The sequence below is a fragment of the Trachemys scripta genome, chromosome 8 (genome assembly GCF_013100865.1).
Source record: "Trachemys scripta elegans isolate TJP31775 chromosome 8, CAS_Tse_1.0, whole genome shotgun sequence".
Taxonomy (NCBI): domain Eukaryota; kingdom Metazoa; phylum Chordata; order Testudines; family Emydidae; genus Trachemys; species Trachemys scripta.
This window is the reverse complement of record NC_048305.1, coordinates 97,590,913-97,612,287: the sequence shown is the minus strand read 5'-3', so window position 1 is coordinate 97,612,287 and position 21,375 is coordinate 97,590,913. Positions and strand designations below refer to the sequence as shown.

Below are 21,375 nucleotides of genomic sequence, written 5' to 3'. Positions count from 1 at the left end.
CCCTTCCCACACGGCTTTTCAAAAAAACAACTTTTTTTTTTTGAAAACCCCTTTTTTTTTCAAGTGTTAACCCCCCCCCCCCCCCCCCCCATAACAGAAGACAAGAGTCCTGCCTGGAACTGGGATCCCACGGGTCCCACAGGACCCGCTGCCACAATAGTGGGAATGGGTGGGAAAGGGATTAAAAATACTGTAACACCCTGGCTTTATGTAGCTCATTGATATTGCCCTCTAGTGGCTGTCCCACAGAGAGGATAACAGATCTACTGCTAGTGCTGACTGAGGGAGTTCACCTTCAGCTGCAGCCACTGAGGCCCACATTCCTGAAAGTGAAGGACCAGCTCTGTGGCTCAAACAGATCTATTCCATCATATTGCTCTCCACCAATCACACTGTTATCCCCCTCATATCCAGGCAATCAGCGCTCCCCCTCTCGACAAAATCAATCCTCCCTGAAGCTGAGCATCGGTCCTTGCCCCGGGGGGCCATTCTGAGCCAAAAAATTAAAAATTCTGCACCAAAAATTAAAAATTCAGCAAAATTCTGCAAATTTTATTTGTCAAAATAACACTACATAATTACACCAGTTTCAATTATTTTGGTAATTTATTTCAAAATACCCGTCAGCAAGTATGTCTTTGTAACAATACAAACACACACAAAAAAAATCTCCCAGGAGTAGAGAGTTAAAGAAACCCCTATGATAACCCAGTTCCTGTTTTCTGTTCCCCTCCCCTCCACAAGCCCAGCCGGGGGCCAAACACTCCCCAACCCCCGAGCCCAGCTGCAGGGCTCCCTCCAGGCCAGATACACACACTCCCTCCCCCCGAGCTCAGCCGCGGTACCCCCTGGCCCAGATACCACATGCCTCTCCCCCAGAGCCCAGTCATGGCGCCCCCGGCCCAGACACCTGCCCCCCCCGCCCCCCCCCGCCCCCCCCCCCCCCCCCCCCCCCCCCCCCCCCCNCCCCCCCCCCTCTCCTCCCCAGAGCCCAGGGATCCAGGGGGAGAAACAGCCTGATGCTGGGTCCCAGACTTTGTACAGAGTTTCCTGTGCACCGCCCTCTCCTTCCCTCAGGGCATGCTGGAAACTGCAGCTGCTTGGAACCCTCTAGCTCCCTCCCCTTTCCCCCAGCCGTGTCTTCTATGTGCGAGCTGGGCTCTGTTGGGTCCAGCGGCCCCTAGTGCTGGCCAGCAGCACTGCAGCCCATTTCTGTGGGGGAAAAGAAATTCTGCGTGCACAATGTTCATTTCTGCAAAATTCTGCATTGCACAGTGGCGCAGAATTGCCCCAGAAGTAAATCCTGAGCCCCCCTGGGACTCTTATCCTGCTGCTGTCCACACCCCCTTTGATTTTCTGTATACCAGCTCTTTCTCCTGCTCTTTGGCCAGCTACTCATTTTTCTCCTCTCCCTACTCTTAAAGGGCAGCTCAGAGGCTACTTTGCATTTTCCCCGACCCTCCTGAAATACAACTAGTGGTGACTGGGGCTTCCACTTTCTCCTTGTCCTGTTAAAGGAGCTACAGCATTTGCTCCCTGCCTGTATCTCTGCTTCACAGAAAGCCTAACTGCCTTCTTGTTCAGGCCCTTCCCAAACTGGGACTGCCCTACTAGCCTCGGAGGCTGGATTTTTCTGCCCTGCTGGGTGCAATGTCTATGTGGACAGTAAAAACCCTATGGCTCTGATTCTAAGAGCAGGAGGTTTTCCTGGGTCCTTGGTTAAAATGTTCAGTCCTCCTCCCCCCCTTTCAGCAGTGCTGTATGTATGTATGTAGCTGTGTAAATATTTTATTTCATCTCAATCTTGTCATGATGAATATTTCAACGAAACATTTTCTCCATTTCCCTCTTGGTGTCTCTGGGTAAGTGACCAGTTTGAGCAGTTTAGTGTCTGAAAATGGATAAAACATTCAATACACAGCAACAACGTGTTAAATACACAAAGCTCACTGAAGAGAAATCCATTATTTATGATCTCTGTGCCTTTAACAAGCCAAACTCTTATACTGAAAGGGCTTAGGTTTGAGAGCAAAGTGCATTTTGAACTGGCTTCTTCAGAGATCCCTTTATTGACTCTCTGGTTCAATATGTTCTGGATTCATAGGCAGAAAACTACTTTTTTTTTTTTTTTTTTTTGCTTTAACATAGATGTTTCCAACCTGTGAGCTGTGATCCCCTGAGGCGATTTAGGGGTTTTCAAACCTGTTCCCATTCCCTAGCTCTGATTTCCAACTGAAACAGATCTCCTCAGTCACTTGCTACCAATTCCTCCTCAGCTAGGCCCTCACAACCCACTCCACTACCAAAGAGCCGGATAAGGGGTAAACTGATTGCAGTCTATAAGTGCCTACATGAGACATAAATATTTGATAATAGACTCTTCAGCCTAGCAGGTAAAGGTATAACACGATCCAATTGTTGGAAGCTGAAGCTAGACAAATTCAGACTGGAAATAAGGTGTAAATTTTTAACAGGGTAATTAACCTTTGGAACAATTTACCATGGGGTCATGGAGGATTCTCCATCACTGGCAATTTTTAAATCAAGACTGGATTTTTTTAAAGATATGTTCTAGTTCAAACTAGATAATAATTCCCCAGAATTATTTTGGGGAAGTTCTATGGCCTGTGTTATGCAGGAGGCCAGACTAGATGTCCTTTCTGACCTTGGAATCTATGAATCTTTCCCTCCCCTCTCCACCCCACCCCACCACACGCCACGCCACCCCACCCCACGTTTTCTATCTGCTTTCCAGTCCTGTATTATTCTTTTAGAACAATTAATTTCCCCCCAACCCTAAATGCTTTCATCTCTCTTTAAGAAGCTATGGGCCAGATTGTGTCACAAAGGTTCTAGCACTGAACAAGGGGCAGGGTGGAGCCGCCCTGCCTCTGAAAGGGATTGTGACTCAGTGAGGAACATTGCCCCTGGAGCTCCTGGAAAGCTGGCTTTCTCCTCCCCACTCCTGTCAGAGAGGCTCACATTTAAGTCACTACAGGAGCTGCTGTTTAACTCTCTGAGCCTCAAATCAGCCTCTGACTTCTCACTGAATGCACCATTATTTGCAGCCACAGAGTTCTGTGCTCCGACTCGTTTGTGCAGGTTATTTTGGTAATTGGGCACTCAGCTACACCGTCTGCAGACACAAATACCCAGTTTGAAGGCACAAATTTGTTGCAGCAAACCTGTCATTAGAGGTCTTGGCTGAAATGTGGCCTTTAGGGGCACCCAAAAATACTCTCTCCTCAAGGAAATCTTTACCCAGCAGACATCCCTTGCCCCCAACGCTGCTTAGCCCCTGCAGATACTTACGACAATCCTGCTCGTCTGACTTGTCTTTGCAGTCCTCGTCACCATCGCACTTCCAGTTCAAGTGGATGCACTCCCCATTGCCACACCTGAATTCGTGGGCTGCACAGGCGTTCAGCACCCGAGGCTTGACTTTGTAGCCACACTTCTCCATCGATTCATCTGAGTGGTCTTCACAGTCGGGCTGGTTGTCACAGACCCAGAGCTCAGGGATGCACACGCTGTTGTTGCACTGGAACTCGTTAGGGTTGCAGGTGAGGGGCGAGCACTTGCTCTCGTCACTGCCATCGCCACAGTCGTTGTCGCCATCACACACAAAGATCATGGCTATGCAGGTCTTGTTACTGCACTGGAACTCACTGGAAGAACAGACTTTGGAGTAAAAACAAACAGGTGAGTTGGGAGATCTTCAACCTAGTCCCCAAGTGGACATTGTGTCCATGTCACAAACCCACCACACAGCCTTGGGCAGTCTCTGCTCAGGAGAAACCCAACACTGGAGCAGGCTAGGAGTGAAGGACATTAGCTAGGCTGTGTGGTGTCCAGACCAGGAACAGCTGGGTTGTTCCAAGTCAGTAATGACATGCATTGGCTGTGTGTGTGTGGAGTCCATCCAGGGCCAAAATACCAGAGTTGTGATAGGCTATCATTAACACAACTGTGCGTGGAGCCCAGGAATGGAATAGTGGAAGGGCTGAAGGTCAAGACTGAGAAGCACTGGCAGAACTGCACGGGGAGCTTTGGACAGAAGTGTACGGGAACTGAAGATCAGGAACAAGGACCACTGGCAATTCTGTGTGTGGTCCCAGCACCAGAACAACAAAGGTATTGCAAGCCAATACTGAAGAGCACTGTCTGAGCTGTGCTGGGAGACAAGCAATGGAACAGCAGAGATATTACAGTCTAGGATGGAGATACATGGCAGAATTGTGTGACACAGTCTTGCATAGCTCCTGCTGGCACTATACTGAGCTCAAGCCTGTGCTATCAATTCCTGACTCACCAAATTCACCCCCAAAACTAAGCAAATTTCAGAATTTCACAGTGTTTTGTTTTGGACATATTAAGTGGGACACACAGGGTAAATATTCAGTGAGTTGTGCAGGAATTAGCTGCTGAATCATGCCGATAAATCCCTTCACAACGTACTGACTCTTTTCCCTGGAAGTCACCATTCTGCATTTACATACAAATGAGACTTTTTGAGCTATGGAGGAGAACAGACATTTTTCCTTTGCATGCCTGATTTACTGCTGAGCCAGGAGTCTGCTCAAATTAAACTTTCAGATGTCCCAACAATGGTCACTCTTACTGCAAAAAGAAAAACACAGCCACTGGCAAGAGTCCCCTATAAATACTTTTAATTGGTACCTAATTTACTCGGTTGTTAAGGAAAAAAAATCAGTTCAGCTTCAAAGATCCAATGGAAAATTATGGCTTTTATAAATTATATTAGATTAAATAATCTGTCTTGAAAAATGCTTCTTTTAATTGCACTCAGGAGGCTTTTGTCTTCAATAGCAAAAGTACTTATTGCCTCTTCTGCACAGCTCCTGTGATAAACCACACTGCTGAAATAACACTGGTAGCTGAGACACAACATGGGAAGTGCATCTGAAAGACAACAGAATCTCTACTACGTGGGGTTACGTACCAGCTTTGAGGCTGTGGCAAGAGTACAGGGAGAATGATCTAATAAGGCCACGTCCATACTATGAGCTAGGGGTGTGATTCCCAGCTCACGCAGACATTGTCACTAGCTCTCATCTAGCTAGTGCACTAAAAATAGTAGAGCAGCTGCCTGAACCGTGTGGGTACACACTCAGCACAGCTATCCCATGCTGCGGCGTGCATTACTACAGCGATGCTACTGTTTTTAAGCACACTAGTGTGACAAGAGCTAGTGTGAGTGTATATGCATGAGCTGGGAATCACACCCCCAGCTCTAAGTGTAGACATACTCTCACAGTGTTATACAGAAAGATTCTGTTTTTTTCACCTAGGAAGATAAGCACTGACTGCTTGCAATGGAATTATTAGCATATACACTACCTGAATCACGAATCTACCAAGCTGTATGGGCAAAGAGCATAGCTGAAGTTTCTAACTCCCTAAGGTTCTAGTGTTCTACTTATTGAATCTATTTTGATATGTCCTAAAGTAAAACCTAAGAAACCCAACCCTCCCTGGATCAGTCCCAGCAAACCCAACTTCTTTCGACCTGTCTGGGCATTATTTTGGCTCCCACCACCTAAATGCCAAAGGACAAGCCCATTTGAGGGAGTAGAGGTGTTTGCCTTCCTTGGTAGCATCTCACGCCGGCCACCAATGGAGACAGAATTTGATGGATCCATTTTTTGATTCAGTGTGGCAAACGCTATGCTCGTATTTTTAAATCCCGTGGTATGAAATCACTAGTGCACTAAAATTACAAATTTCTAGAAGCACCAAATTAAATTGCTTGTTAGGGGGTTGGTGGTAGAATGGAGGCAGAGATGTCTTACCAATCAGAAAAAGATTCAGATTCCAAAAACAGTCAGAGGAGAAGGATACTCTTGAGCACAGACCATAAGCTCTTCTATGGATGCGATGAAGCAGATTTTTAAAGGAATCTCAATTCCACCTTCAATTTTCTGGGTGCAATTTTATAGCTGCAATTAAGTGCATCTGAAAATTACAGCATTTGGTCACCTAACTATCTGATTTGTTAGCACACTCAGGTGGAGAGATGTCTAAGCACTAGGAACTGCATCTAAAAGTAATTGCATGGCAGAGTTGGAGTTCATTAAAAGAAAAAAATAGGCGCAATCTCTACTTATATGTCTGTCTTCCTCTCACAAACATTTACACGGCACCTGCCTTTCTCCAAAGATCTAATTGTGCTTATTTAGCTATTCTGATTAATTGGCACTTGTATAACTGAAAACAAAATGATCTATTAATCTGATCGATCGGTCTTCATCTCTGTAATCTAGCAGCCATTTCAAACGGGTAATGTTATGGCATTGTGGAGTATTAATTTGAGGTAACACAGCTATAGCCTTACTGATCTGATTGAAGAGAGATGATAAACATGAGAGCTGCAGTGACTACATGCAGATAACGTAACAGATCAAGGCTGAGCTGAGGAAATACATCAAAATAAATGTTAGAAAAGCGACCTCAGAAAAAAATAAATAAGCAAAGTTTGCATAAGCTCTTGATCCCTAATATTTTGGCAGGATTACAGCAATTTACACACTCCAACTGTGAATTAATTTCCTTCCCTGAGCTGTAATGAGCACATCTTTCTTCCTTGTTTTCATTACCCCCACCTCTGCCCCTTCTTATGTTTGTATGTGTTGCCTGTCTCCCTTTTGAAATTTGCCAAGTGTGCAAATTAGAGATGGCCACATGTATCCATAGAAAGTGGGGGTCAGTCACCTACAGACATTGCAAATTAATATAGAAGCTCCTCCTCCCCTGTACACACAAACCCCACTAAAATATAAAATGCATCGAAAATCTCAGACAGAAAAGAATAAAAGCAATTTTGCTTTCATGCCTCTCCCGAGGACTTCTGCAATGAAGCTCATGATTTCCTAGCTACTAATTCACAAGCTTATGATTATTTTATTTTGTTTTTAAAATGTGAATTCAGTGCTGATGCCAGATGCTGAATAGGACCAGCACTAGAGACTGAAGTCCTTTGTTCACTGAACAGGTACAGCATGGGCAGCAGACACCTACCACTCCACCCTTGTGTCTCAGCCTTGAACAGGGAGGGCTTCACTGGCACATCTTTAACCCTGGCCCAGAAGCATGTAGCTGCATCAGTGCTGACAATGGGCATAAACTGTGCTTGTGCAGACAAAGCTCCAGTGGCAACAGTGGTGACCGTTACAGTGGTGGTTCATGTGATGTGGTCATCGGGTTACTATGGACTGGACTGGTACCACTGACTCATTTTCCACAGGCCTCAGCCAGAAGTCTGCCTAGGCAGTGAACATTGGCACTGTAGTGGCACCCCCATAGAGAGAGTACTCCCCCTTCCAGACCCATCTGGCTCCACTGGCTTTTAAGGAAAGGAGAGAGGGACTTATTGTCTCACCTTCAACCTACCTTGCCCCTCCCTAGCGACTTTCAGAGAGCTAGATTTTATGGGGTGTGCTAGGAAGAAGCAAAGCCTGCAGTCTCCAGCCACACTGTGGCTTGCTCTTGCACAGGGCTGAAATAGGGGGAGAGCACCTCCTTGTACTCTTTCTATGCTCACACAGGAGCCAACCACATTATGACCTTTTGCATGGCTTTACACTAGTATAAAGTACCCCCTAGAGCAAGAAAAGAGTTGCATTACGAATTACTATACACAGCACATGGAGAGATAAGGTGGGAGGAATAAGTGAAAGGCAATTTAGATTCACATCATCCTTCCCAAGTCTGTCTGGATACTTAGGCAACCCCCATTACTACAGCATCTCAGAGCTTCCCAGGGGTCATGGATCAGTGTTCATGTTGCACTCCCCATTTGTACCCGACCCAGCTAACAATCCAACCAGCAGACCAAATTCGGTGATGAATCCTGGTCACGTGCCACCTGAGGCATATTGCGCGTATGCCAAGAAGTGCTTCCCAAGTATTTCAAAAGAAATAACATTAAACAGTAATTAAATATCCACCATGGTATTTATTTCTCCTTTGACTTGAGCAATTTGTTTACGTTCTCTAATTTTGCTACCTGCCCTATTAGGAGATTTTTTTGTACAAAAGGGAGAAAAAACAATATTAGATTCAATTTTTTTTCAGTGGAAAGAAATAAGTGTTGTAGTCTCAGATGCAAAATCTTTTTTAAATATGAAGTGATCCCAGTAGAAATCTTGAAAATCTTTGATTGGCAGGAGTGTTGCAGCTCTGACTGGACCTTGGGCTCCGAAACCCACCCCCTTCCCTGGGCTTCAGTACCCAAGCTCCAGCCCAAATTGCAATGTCTACTAGCTGTTTTTAGTGCCGTAGCACAAGCCCGAGTCTGTAGACCTGTGCTTTGAGACTCACTGCTACAGGTTTTAAAAGCGATGAAGTCGTATGCTTAGTGACTCAGTATTGGCACCCTTTTCTCTCAGTCACTATTCAGCCAATAGGACGCTAATAGGCACTAGGATGTTGGAGGTGCCATCTTTTGGATAAGATGTAAAACTGAAGCCTTTGTATGGTCAATTCTATGGCACTTTTTGTAAGAGCAGAGAATAGTTACACTAATGTCCTGGTAAAAATTCCTAGTCATTTATATGAATTCTGTCTCTGTATATTCCATATTTGGTTTCATTTGTATATGGCATTCTCTTTTATTTCCTATACTCGTGTAAGGTCACTGGGTACTGCTTAACAGCTGCAGTGTTTCAATGTGGGTAAAGCGAGTCTTTTGTATAATAACTTTTCCATAAGGCAGGAATCTATAGCGTAATTACTGTGGATTTTCAAATATTAATTTGATGCAAAACAAAATGTGAAATCGACAATATCCATCATTAATAAAAAAGACACTCCATCATACAGCTGCAGTAGTGACTCCCTGATGAAGGCTGTTACTAGCGTCTCGATAATAAGCTCAATTTATTTTGCCTCCTGTTTCTCAAAAAAAAAAAAAAAAATCCATTTTGCTTGAAATTATATGTGTAGCTTACAGCCAGACAAGAACTGTTTGGTAAAATTTGTGGTGAATTGACAGAGTTTCAGAGATACTGGGGTGTGGAAAATGAGGTGAATTTCACTTTTTGAAACTTTTTTTGCAATGCAACAAATGTTGAAGTCTGTAAAAAGAGTCAGTGAGGAATATGAACTATTCCTGAGTACGATGAAAACAAAACGCATGTGACCTGGTGAAAGAGATTCTGAGAACAAAGAACTGAAAACTGTATGAAATGGGCTAAAATAGGGGGAGAGGTCACTCACACAATCTAAGCACAGACATGAGACTGTGAAAAGGACAGGCCTTGTGAGAGGACGTGACATATTCTGAAACCTACCAGCGTCCTAGGTGGCAGATAGGCATTACCTGGTAAGCATGAACATAAGCTGTTTATTGTTTTCAGTATGTTTTCTCTGTAATGCTTTTCTTCTGAATAAATAATGCTTTGCTTTATGAATGCTGGCTGGTCACTTGTTAACCCTGTTGTTGCCCCACAGAGAAGAGGGATGTAGGTGCTGAACTAAAGTCAGATCTGCTGAGGTAGTCATAGTGAATTGCAGGATGAACTGCAGCCTAAATCCCCACTCTCGAGAGAGAGTGTTGTGGGACTCTGCCTCAAGAAAGTTGATGGCTGAAGGCCTGAAACATAAGCTGGGTGCCCTTAAGGAAGCCACAAAGGGGTCAGAGCTGCAGTTACCTTGGAAACAGCGACAATATAAATTTTCAAAGACCTTGAGGCCATGTGTCAGGTGCCTCTGTTCAAAGCAAGATTCATGCTCCATGGGGCAATTTCCCCTCAGAAGGCTGCCCTCTAGGGAGGGCAGCAAAAGAGAGGGAGGTAAATAATGATGACCTTGAAGTGAATTCCTCTGAATAAAGACAGGCCTTCCTTAGAGGGAATAATGCAACAGAATTGCAGTCTCACCACTATTAGTGGCTGTTGCTATGGGGATTGATATGGAGAAGCCCATACAGATGAGGTGGCAGAAGAAATGGTAATTCCTAATTCTAGTCAAAGCACTAATGTAGCTAAGGAGCCAAGGAAACCATTTCAAATAACCTCACAAATTAATATTTGCATTTGTCTGCTTCTTTTGCAACACAGCTCCCCACAAACACAAACAAGCTGTTTTTCCAGTCTCTGCAGCTGCATTAGAGTAATATTAGTTAATTATAACAGTGTGACCAGACTACCAAGTTACTGCTGATAAATAATTGTTGGTGCAAAAGTGTGTTATGGATCTAGAGTAAGTTTTCAGAGACTCAGGAGGTCATTGAAAATGGCTTTATTTTCGTGGCAATTCAATTAACATATGTGCTTTATTCAGCAGTAATTGCATAGCACTCTAAGGAACAGAAAAGTACCGTATATACATAAGACCTGAAAAGTCTTAATTTTTTTTTTTATATCTTCTTCACTAACATATAAAAAGTTACTATTGAGAACTTGCAGTGTCCTCAGTTCTGTTCTATAATTGTTACAAGACTCCTGACTACTGAAACAGCACAGATTTCCTGGTTAAATAACTGAAAGGCACATCAAAATAAGCGTGATTCTAGTGTAAAGAGAAAAAGGCATTAGGATGCATAAGGTTTACATTGTGTAGTTTTATGTTCAAATTGTAGAGATACCTACAGGGGAAAAGATAAAGACCTATCTTTACTCTTTTGATGTTCTTTTAGAATGTAATCTGTTGAATCAAATTTTAGATGTTCTGTAGTAGATATAATTTTAGTAGAAATATATGCAAGAAAGAGTTTGGATTTTTTTTTATTCTTAGAATTGGAACCTGGATGAGATGTGCGCACTCACATTCCTCCAGACATGACTTGTTTGTTAAAATGGCAATTTTACAAATTATACCGATTTGGCAAATCACTAAGAACCATACGAGAATATCCATTAAACTAATAGCTCCATGATATTAACATACAAATTCATACCTATCATAAAATTGTGTTGTTTTCAGTTACTAAACTAAGGTATTAAAGAATAAAGCCATGATGCTGCACATGGATCCACAAAGGGAATATTACGCTTATGCAGAGTCCTAGAGAGGAGAAGTGCATGGGATTCCCTCTAGCTATAAGAATTGTTTACACTGGTCCTTTTGCATGATGGCGGCTAACTTTGCCACTCGGGAATTTAAATCAGAGATGTTTTGCCAGGAAAATCAGACGGTATGAATGTCATACTTTTAGTCCATTATACTGAGGTTCACACTGATTATGCAGTATGTGCTAATATGAAATAAGTTAAGAAGTACCCAAAAATATTTGTCTGAATTTTCCATCTCTCCCCTTTAGAAAAATGCTGCTTCTGATTTCCTACTCTCAACTCAGGAAAGGAACTCTGCAAAGTCTTAAAAGCTTTAGATTAGTCAAATTAAAGTTATCAGATTATAGCTAGATCTGTTTTAATCCCAGGGAGTTTGTAAACTCCATTTTTGTTGTGATTAGAAAATAAAAAGAAAGTCAGATTAAGACTTCAGTGGTGCAGTGCATGCTACCTCTTCCTATCTTCAAATTCCCAAGCACAAGGATAAAGCAAACATCAACCACCAGGACCAACTGAACCACCTTTGGGTCATAATTGATTCTCAGTTAAACCCATGTAAAACAAGAGTAATTCCACTAAGTTAACTAAGTCACTATGGATTTATGAGAAAAGAATTTGGCCCATTGTCTTACATTGGAGATTAATAATATGTTCACAGTGTGTTTCCTTGATGGACATCTATAAACAAAATGGTTGCCGGCAATAACACACCACGGCATCTTGTAGCTTCTAAACACCTACTGTCAATCACTGTGTAGCTACTCACACATGTCTCAAAGCCATCTGGGAAAAATAGATTTTATTTTCCAAATTCTTAGACAAAAGCCAATTTGTTGAATGGATGGCCCCGTAGGAATGTCTGTGAAAGGCAGAGAGGAGAAAAACAGCATTCCCCTCCCTAGAGATATGCTTCTGAATCAATGGGCAGAACAGGTAAGAAAAAAACAATCAAAATGGAAAGCCTGACTTCAGTCAGATAATCTTGTAGTAGCTATGACAACTGAGAGAAATGCAGGCTCCAGAGGTCTAGCTCTGCTGAATAATGAGGTACAAAGCTGTGTTCACATTACAAGCAGTGAGGTCACTGCCCCATAAAAATCTCTACCGCCACTAATTTAATCTGCTTGAAGGGAATTCTTCACAAGAGGCGATATTTCCTTTTACTGTGGTTCACCGCATCATTAGATCTGAATATTCACAGCATTTAGCACACTATATTATTAACTCCTCTGGAGCAAAAGACAAATCAGGAGAAAGCTAAAATTTGCCATGCAAACCTTGTGCAAAATTTACCCTAATGATGCTGTTATCTCCAGCATTTCCACTAGAACCTAAGATCCCAAACAAGGTGGAGTGAAACTGCAATGACAACTTACAAATATATGTTTGGAATAAAATATAAGCATGCTGGCTTGTGTTGGGTGGGCAGTCAAAGATTCCTTTTATATGCAGCAGTAGGGGTGGAAAAAAACCACTACCATACAAATTTTCAAAGGGCAACTTGGCCTCTATTTGCAATTCTGGTAGCACTGCTATTTGGTGGGTGCACTGTGATAGGTATGTAAATGATTATGACAGGTTTAGAAAATTTGGCCTAAAAACTACAGCTATTCAAATGGGAAGTTCCATAAAAGGAAAGCAACACTGATATAGGAATAAACGTGGACGCAAACACTCTTAGGCCAAGGCTCTGATTCCACGGGTGTTAACGGGATGGAGATCCCTTTAGTGTTGAGTTCAATGGGATTAGGATTTGGCCTTTCACTTCTACAGTTTTTGTATAAAAAGTATTTAGAAATAAAGGGCTGCGTAGGGTACCCACCTGCCCAGTCCGGATTTCGGTTTATGTGTCCAGGTGCCATTTGGCAAGTCCTGATGTCCATTTTTTTTAATCTGTGGAAAAGGTGGCAACCCTAAGCGGAAGGAAGGAGACAGCACAGCAGCAGCTGTTGCCTCCGGGACCAGGCTGCTCGTGCGGCCTATGGCGTCACATGGCCCTGCGCAGTCCACAGGTGGTGGGCCAGGTGGCCTTGGCCGTGCTCGTGAAGACACTGCGAATGACGGGGGCGGAGCCTTGAGGTGATGAAAGGGATGGGACCTTGAAGGAAGAGGTGGAGCAGGGGAGGGGTCTTGGGGAAGAGGCAGAACAGGGGCAGGGCCTTAGGGAAAGAGGTGGGATGGGGGCAGGGCCTCAGAGGTCCAGTTACCAGCCATTAGAAAGGTGGCAACCCTAGGGCTGCAGCTTAGTGTATTTTTGGTTCATACCACCAGCACTACTGGTGAGATGACACATGAATTCTACATTCATATGTGCAATCATTGCTTTAAACTTTATAAAATATAACCTAATTGTGGACTAAACCTTCACAGCTATACTTCAGCTCAGAGGTGAATTTTTTTGGAAAATGCAAGCAAAATCCACTCAACCGATTTAACTGTCTGCGGGTAAAAAAACAGCATTTTTCAGCCATGCTGAAAATTTTCAGATGTTGTTTTTGTGCTTGGCCAATTCACAAAACAACTTTCTTTTAAAGCTTCAGATTTTTCCTGGCCATAGTCTTGGAAAAGGGCTGTGCCATGTTTGAAGATACTTGGTTTTGAAATAACGTTTGCAAATTGTGCTTAGTTCACAGAGCTATAATGTAGTGGCTAGAGGGAGCAAACTATATATACCACTGCCCATAAAAGGGAGGAATGTTCAATCTGCTCAAATGTGTCTCATCATAACATAAGCCCTTTCACTGCTATACCTAAAGCAGATTCTCTTTTAGTTTAAGTAGTAGAAAGCTGTGTTTGGGGATTAAAAGATACAGAGTTCTGGACCTGTTCTCCCCAAAATGTCTTCTAGGTACATGATGTGCAGCATGGCTGGCAGCTATGGAATGACACAAATAGGAAGCTAGATATGGGATTTCCACATCCATGAACCCTAGCCACTGGGAGAGTATATAGTGAGCCAACTCTGGGCTAAATTCTGTCCTCTGTTACACTGTTGTAGAAGAGGCAGAGGCAACTTCTCCCACTCCTGTAGCAGGGCAGGATCTTTCTCTAGCACTCAAGATGATTGTTTATGCATCTACGATTTCAGGATACGTCCACTGTATACGTTTAAATAATGTAAAATATGCATTAAGGGAATGCTAACGTTTGTATTTTAATTATCCAAACAAAGCAATCTTAACCCTGTCCCATAATAATCTTAATTTTGTTCCTTTGCATTAAAATTAAGTATTTCATAACAAGCTCCGACAACCCTGGGCAAAAATGTATTTTTTTCAGCAAACACCACAATGTGGAAAGAACTGCACTTTTTAAAAAATGCACCTTCAATAAAACTGTATAAAAACATTAATCAATGAACATTTACTTTAAACTGCACCTTCTTCTGTACCCTTTGAAGACTATTTTATTTACTGAACATACTGATACATTACATGATTTTAGAGTGAAAGCTCCTATTGTGAATGCATGCACACAGGAAGAAAAGTTGAGGCTGCTATGGGAACACTGATGGTCAGATTCCAGGAACTACATTCTGCTTGCTTGGGGTGTGGGCAGGACATCACTCTGCATCAGTTGTGGAATAGTACATTACACCTGAGCTGGCTCCAACATTAGGAAAAAGTCAAGTCTGCTTAACAGCAACCTTTGCCCCCACATCTCTTCAGCTGCACTGAGCAGAGCTCTGGCCCAGCTAAAGCTCTGGCCCGAAGTGTGAATTTCTTGACATGTACAATTAAAGTCTCTACATTAACATTGCATTAATGTAGGTTTTTACATTTAACTATGCTAGACATTGATACATTCATCTGGAAACTACCCTCATTTTTACTGTAAGGGTGCAATTATAGCTAGCCACCAGGTTAATTTGTTTTGCTTTCTTGTTGTTATATAGCTCAAAACAAATATGAATACGGAATGAGATCTTTCCTAAAGAACAATGGGGATTTTCCTGTAATTTCTACTGCTTTTGAAGGAGATCTAATACTTTAAGCAGTGATAAAAGTCAAAGCTGTCCACTATGTTTAATTTCTGGATAGCCTGGGCATAATACACAAGCATTAATCCCTCCAGCTGTCCAGTAATTAAACATCATGTGAAACCCAGAGGATATCATTGCTTTCCTACTTAATCTTGTTTATGAAGGACTTTCATTTGTTAAACCTACAATCACTTTCTTTCCATTCTTGAGGATAATATTAGGCCTGGTCTACACTAGGCGTTTATGTCGAAGTTAGCGCCGTTACATCGAATTAACCCTGCACCCGTCCACACCGCGAAGGTATTTAGTTCGACATAGAGGTCTCTTTAATTCGACTTCTGTACTCCTCCCCGACGAGGGGAGTAGCGCTAAATTCGACATGGCCATGTCGAATTAGGCTAGGTGTGGATGGAAATCGACGTTAATAGCTCCGGGAGCTATCCCACAGTGCACCACTCTGTTGACGCTCTGGACAGCAGTACGAGCTCGGATGCTCTGACCAGCCACACAGGAAAAGCCCCGGGAAAATTTGAATTTGAATTCCTTTTCCTGTCTGGCCAGTTTGAATCTCATTTCCTGTCTGGACATCGTGGCGAGCTCAGCAGCACTGGCAACGATGCAGAGCTCTCCAGCACTGATGGCAGTGCAAGCTCAGAATAGAAAGAGGGCCCCAGCATGGACTGATCGGGAAGTCTTGGATCTCATCGCTGTGTGGGGCGATGAGTCCGTGCTTTCCGAGCTGCGATCCAAAAGACGGAATGCAAAGATCTATGAGAAGATCTCTAAAGACATGGCAGAGAGAGGATACAGCCGGGATGTAACGCAGTGCCGCGTGAAAATCAAGGAGCTGAGGCAAGGCTACCAGAAGACCAAAGAGGCAAACGGACGCTCCGGATCCCATCCCCAGACATCCCGTTTCTACGAGGCACTGCATTCCATCCTCGGTGCGGCCGCCACCACTACCCCACCACTGACTGTGGACTCTGAGGATGGGATAGTGTCCACGGCCGGATCCTCGGACATGTTAGCGGACGGGGAAGATGAGGAAGGAGATGAGGAGGACGAGGCAGTCGACAGCGCTCACAACGCTGATTTCCCCGACAGCCAGGATCTCTTCATCACCCTTACAGAGATCCCCTACCAACCCTCCCCAGCCGTTACCCCGGACACAGAATCTGGTGAAGGATCATCCAGTAAGTGTTGTAAACATCTAAACATTTATTTGTAACAGAACATGATTATTAACAATGTAAAAAATGGGTTTCTCATGATTACTTTGAATAACTTAACGGTTCAGTCATGGGCAGTGCAAGTATTTCAAAAAAATCTAGCAATGTCCGGTTTTGCATGATTGTCCTGCCCAAGCCGCTCTACTGTGTAGTCCCTGCTACTGCAGCTACAGTAAGATGCGGTCTATATGTCCGGGGATGGAGCAGAAATCCTCCTGGGACATCTCAAGGAAGCTCTCCTGCAGGTAATTTGAAATCCGCTGCATTAGGTTCTTGGGGAGAGCGGCCTTATTGGGTCCTCCGTAGTAGGACACGTTGCCGCGCCACGAGACTAGCAAGTACTCCGGAATCATTGCTTGGCACAGCATGGCGGCATACGGCCCTGGTCTTTGGAGGCTTTCCCGGAGCATTCTCTGTCTGTCGCTCTCAGAGATCCTCATGAGGGTGATGTCGCTCATGAAGACCTGCTTTGAATGAGGTAGGGGAATGTTATTAGTGTTGGCTGGTTTGCAGCCACGCGGTGGAGGCGGGAAAGGGTCAGCCGAAAGGGATCGTTCCCGGGGACAGCCGCGAGGGTGTGGGACAGGAGCAAACTTCCTGCTTGCCGGATTGCTGGCAGCAGGGACCGACATTGATTTCAATGTGAAATGAGGCCATTGCTAATATTAAAGTTTTAAGCTGCCACGAATCTACGGCTTACCATGTCTGCCTGCAACAGAAATTCCGTTGTCCTGACAGGGTTCTCAAAAGTGCTCTGCAAAACCACAGACAGTGAATGCGAAGGCCGAGAATTCGACCTTGTGCTGAGTGCGCATGTGATAGGTGCTGTGCATGGTCCTGTTCACAGAGAAAGACTATGTTCTTTGTTCACAACTACATTTATCTTTCTGAGGAATTCACTCCCTTTTTCCCATTCCCACAGCCCCATCTGCGACTGTCTCACAACCTAGCCTGTCATCACACTCCCAGAGGCTAGGGAGGATTAGGCATAAGAAGAAGAGGACACGGGAGGACATGTTCTCCGAGCTTATAGCCTGCTCCAGAGCACAGGCAGCACAGCAGACCCAGTGGCGGGAGAACTTGTCCCAAATGCACCAAGCCAACATGGATCGGGAGGAGAGGTGGCGTCAGGAAGACCAGCAGGCGACTCAAACCCTGCTTGGACTACTGAGGGAGCAAACGGACACGCTCCGGCGCCTTGTGGATGTTCTGCAGGAACGGAGGCAGGAGGACAGAGCCCCGCTGCAGTCCATCTCTAACCGCCCTCCCCCGCCACCAAGTCCCATACTCCCTTCACCCAAAGTGCACAGAAGGAGAGGCGGCAGAGTCCCTGCTAACTCTCACTGCACCCCTGCAGAGAGCTCGAGCAGCAGAAGGCTCTCAGTCCCCAAAGTTTGACAAGTTCTTTCCTTCCCGCCTGACACAAGCCCCCGTCCAAGTTTCACTTCCCAGTCCCCTGTGTAGTTGTTAATAAAAAATATGTTTCTGTTAACTACTGTTTCCATCATGTTCTTTTGGAGGAGGGGGGGAAAGGGGGTTGGTAATTGGACAGGACAGTCACCTTTGGCAGGGTACATAGTCGGGGGCAGGCACAGCAGCAGGGCACATACATAGTGCAGTGATGCAGTGACTACTTACCCTGGTTAGTCTGGGAGGTTCTTTTCATGTTATGTGGTGGGAGGTGGGTTGCTCTGTGACTTTGTGGCACGGGAGGGCAGTTAGAGATCTGAAGCGGCGGTCCTTAGGCAGGATCACAGAGCCACACAGCAGGGGATCTGTAAGCGTCCCCCCCCTGCCACAAAGTCACATAGTACCCCCATACACACAGTCCCTATCAGGAGGGGTGACAGGCTCCGTTGAAAGAACCATCCCACCGCACCGGAGCCTGTCAGTCCTTCAGTTTAGAAGCTGCATTCGCGCGACTACACTACACCCGCTCCGCACCACAGTCTGCGTCCCAGTTTTAAAAAATTCCCGCGAAAACAGTATTACAGAAAACGGTGTGCTTTAACAAAGTAGAACTATTTTTATTTTGAAACGTGTGTTGGAAGTGGGGTGAAGGCTTCTCTGTACACAAAATTAGAAAGTCACAGGTTACCCTGCTCACTCAGGAACTTTGCTTTCAAAGCCTCCCGGATGCACAGCGCTTCCCGCTGGTCTCTTCTAATCGCCCGGCTGTCTGGCTGTGAGTAATCAGCAGCCAGGCTAATTTCCTCACCCTCCCACCCCGCCATAAAGGTCTCCCCCTTGCTCTCACAGAGATTGTGGAGCACACAGCAAGCTGCTATAACAATGGGGATATTGGTTTCGCTGAGATCACAGCGAGTCATCAAGCTTCTCCATCTCCCCTTGAGACGTCCAAAAGCACACTCCACCACCATTCTGCACTTGCTCAGCCGGTAGTTGAAGAGTTCTTTTTCAGTGTCCAGGGCACCTGTATAGGGCTTCATGAGCCAGGGCATTAGCGGGTAGGCTGGGTCCCCGAGGATGACTATAGGCATCTGCACATCCCCAACAGTTATTTTGTGGTCCGGGAAGTAAATACCTTGCTGCAGCCGTCTAAACAGACCAGAGTTCCTGAAAACACGAGCGTCATGAACCTTGCCCGGCCATCCCACGTAGATGTTGGTAAAACGTCCCCTGTGGTCCACCAGTGCTTGCAGCACCATGGAAAAGTAGCCCTTTCTGTTAATGTACTGGCTGGCCTGGTGGTCCGGTGCCAGGATAGGGATGTGAGTTCCATCTATGGCCCCACCGCAGTTTGGGAATCCCATCGCTGCGAAGCCATCTATGATCGCCTCCACGTTTCCCAGGGTCACTACCTTTGGCAGCAGTACATCAACGATTGCCTTGGCTACTTGCATCACAACAACCCCCACGGTAGATTTGCCCACCCCAAACTGGCTCGCGACTGACCGGTAGCTGTCAGGCGTTGCAAGCTTCCAGAGGGCTATGGCCACTCGCTTATGGACAGTCAGGGCTGGTCGCATCCGGGTGTCATTGCGCTTCAGGGCAGGGGACAGCAACTCACAAAGTTCAAGGAAAGTTCCCTTCCGCATGCGGAAGTTTCGCAGCCACTGTGATTCATCCCAGACCTGCAGCACTATGCGGTCCCACCACTCAGTGCTTGTTTCCCGTGCCCAGAATCGCCGTTCCACGGCATCAACATGACCCATTGCCACCGTGATGTCCTCGGCGCTGGGTCCCCTGCTTTCTGAGAGGTCTGTGCTACTCTCACACTTCAGGCCATCACCGCGTTGACGTAGCCTCCTCGCCTGACTTTTCTGCATCTGCCTCAGGGCAACCTGTATGATAAGCTGCGAGGCGTTGAGAGCGGCCACAACTGCAGCGATGGTTGCAGCGGGCTCCATGCTCACAGTGCTGTGGCGTCCGCGCTGTCAATGACTTGAAAAGTGCGCGAAATGATTTCCCGCCGGCGCTTTCAGGGAGGGAGGGAGGGCGGGAGTGAGTGATGGATGGATGACGACAGTTACCCAAAAGCACCCTCGACACATTTTTTTACCCAGAAGGCATTGGTGGCTCGACCCAGAATTCCAATGGGCAGCGGGGACTGCGGGAACTGTGGGATAGCTGCCCACAGTGCACCGCTTCCAATGTCGACGCTTTCCCCGTTAGTGTGGACTCACAAAGTCGAATTACTGTCCTTAGTGTGGACACACACGTTCGACTTTGCAATATCGATTCCAAATATTCGATTTAAGTAAAATCGAACTACTCTCGTAGTGTAGACAAGGCCTTAGATTCTTCCACCAATACAAGTGCACCCGGCATATAGCTATTTTCCCACAGTAGCAAGCTTTTTGCGAGACATACATTTTTTTCATCACACATTGAAATAATTAAGAATGGGACACTGGGCCCATACTTATTCCATTTGCATGAGTACAATCTTACTAAAATCAATGGGGTAATTCAGAGCAGAATTTGGTCCTGTGTGTTTGATTTCCTCTGAACTGCATATGACTGAACATCAAGCAGTGCACGTAGCTAATGAAGGCAAAAAACAGAATTCATAGAGATAACAAGGCTTGGTGGAATTTGATGTATTGTTTTTTTCAGTTTCAATGATTAAGATAGCTTTTTTTTAATTTTTAACTATTATAATTTTTACAGCCATGGGAAATTAAAGGGGGGTTGGGGTTAAAGCAGTGCTAAAAGCAGGGCTGCAGGGGGTTCCCTGCACAGACGATAGGCCCAAGACACTCTCAGGCAAGGTGCAGGAGAAGCTGTGGTCCTGGTCTGGCAGAGCAGAGACCCCCAGCCAGGTGTGCAAGGAGAAGAATGAGCTGTCAGCCACAGGGGAGGACACCCCACCACTGAATGGTTCCTGCCCACGGACAGCTCCCAGGCTCCTGGCTTTCGCGTGGGGGATTGGGACTGTGACAACAGAGCTCCAAAGAGCTCCTTGCCCTGCTGATGACACTGGATCCCTGCAGATGCAACATCCGGGGAAGACTTCGGTCCTGACAAGGCAGAATGGAGACCATTGGCCTAGGCTGAGCTGATCCCCACAGGCACAAAGTGCAGGGGGAGGCTGTACTTGCGCTGACCAATACCCATGGATTTTTTTCGTCGATTTCAGTGTGTCAGCTGAAATTAACATTTACCAGCATAGATTGATTTAAACTGATCCCTGGGGGGAGGAGGGATAACTCAGTGGTTTGAGCATTGGTCTGCTAAACCCAGGGTTGTGAGTTCAATCCTTGAGGGGGCCACTTAGGGATCTGGGGCAAAATCAGTACTTAGTCCTGCTAGTGAAGGCAGGGGGCTGGACTCAATGACCTTTCAAGGTCCCTTCCAATTCTAGGAGATGGGATATCTCCATTAATTTCAAAGCCAAGCCATGATGAAAAAGAATGTATTTATTAGGCTAAAGCAGGGGTAGGCAACCTTTGAGAAGTGGTGTGCCAAGTCTTCATTTATTCACTTTACTTTAAGGTTTTGCGTGCCGGTAATACATGTTAATGTTTTTTAGAAGGTCTCTCTCTATAAGTCTGGGGGAGGTGTGGAGGGGGTTCAGGGCAGAGGGCTGGGTATTGGGGGGACTCGAGGTCAAGGCAGAGGGCTGGGGGGGGGTGTGGCGGTGCAGGGCAGAAGGCTGGGGGGGGGG

General features: G+C 45.4%; 1 protein-coding gene across 2 annotated transcripts in view; it reads right to left on the bottom strand.

The window, feature by feature from the left end:
- LRP8 (LDL receptor related protein 8) overlaps positions 1-21,375 on the bottom strand; it is a 262,396-nt gene that overhangs the window by 44,724 nt on the left and 196,297 nt on the right. For both annotated transcript variants that reach the window (XM_034778505.1, XM_034778506.1), the window contains exon 5: positions 3,313-3,681. In XM_034778505.1, coding sequence (XP_034634396.1) covers positions 3,313-3,681 — 369 coding nt within the window. The remainder of the gene's footprint in view (positions 1-3,312; positions 3,682-21,375) is intronic.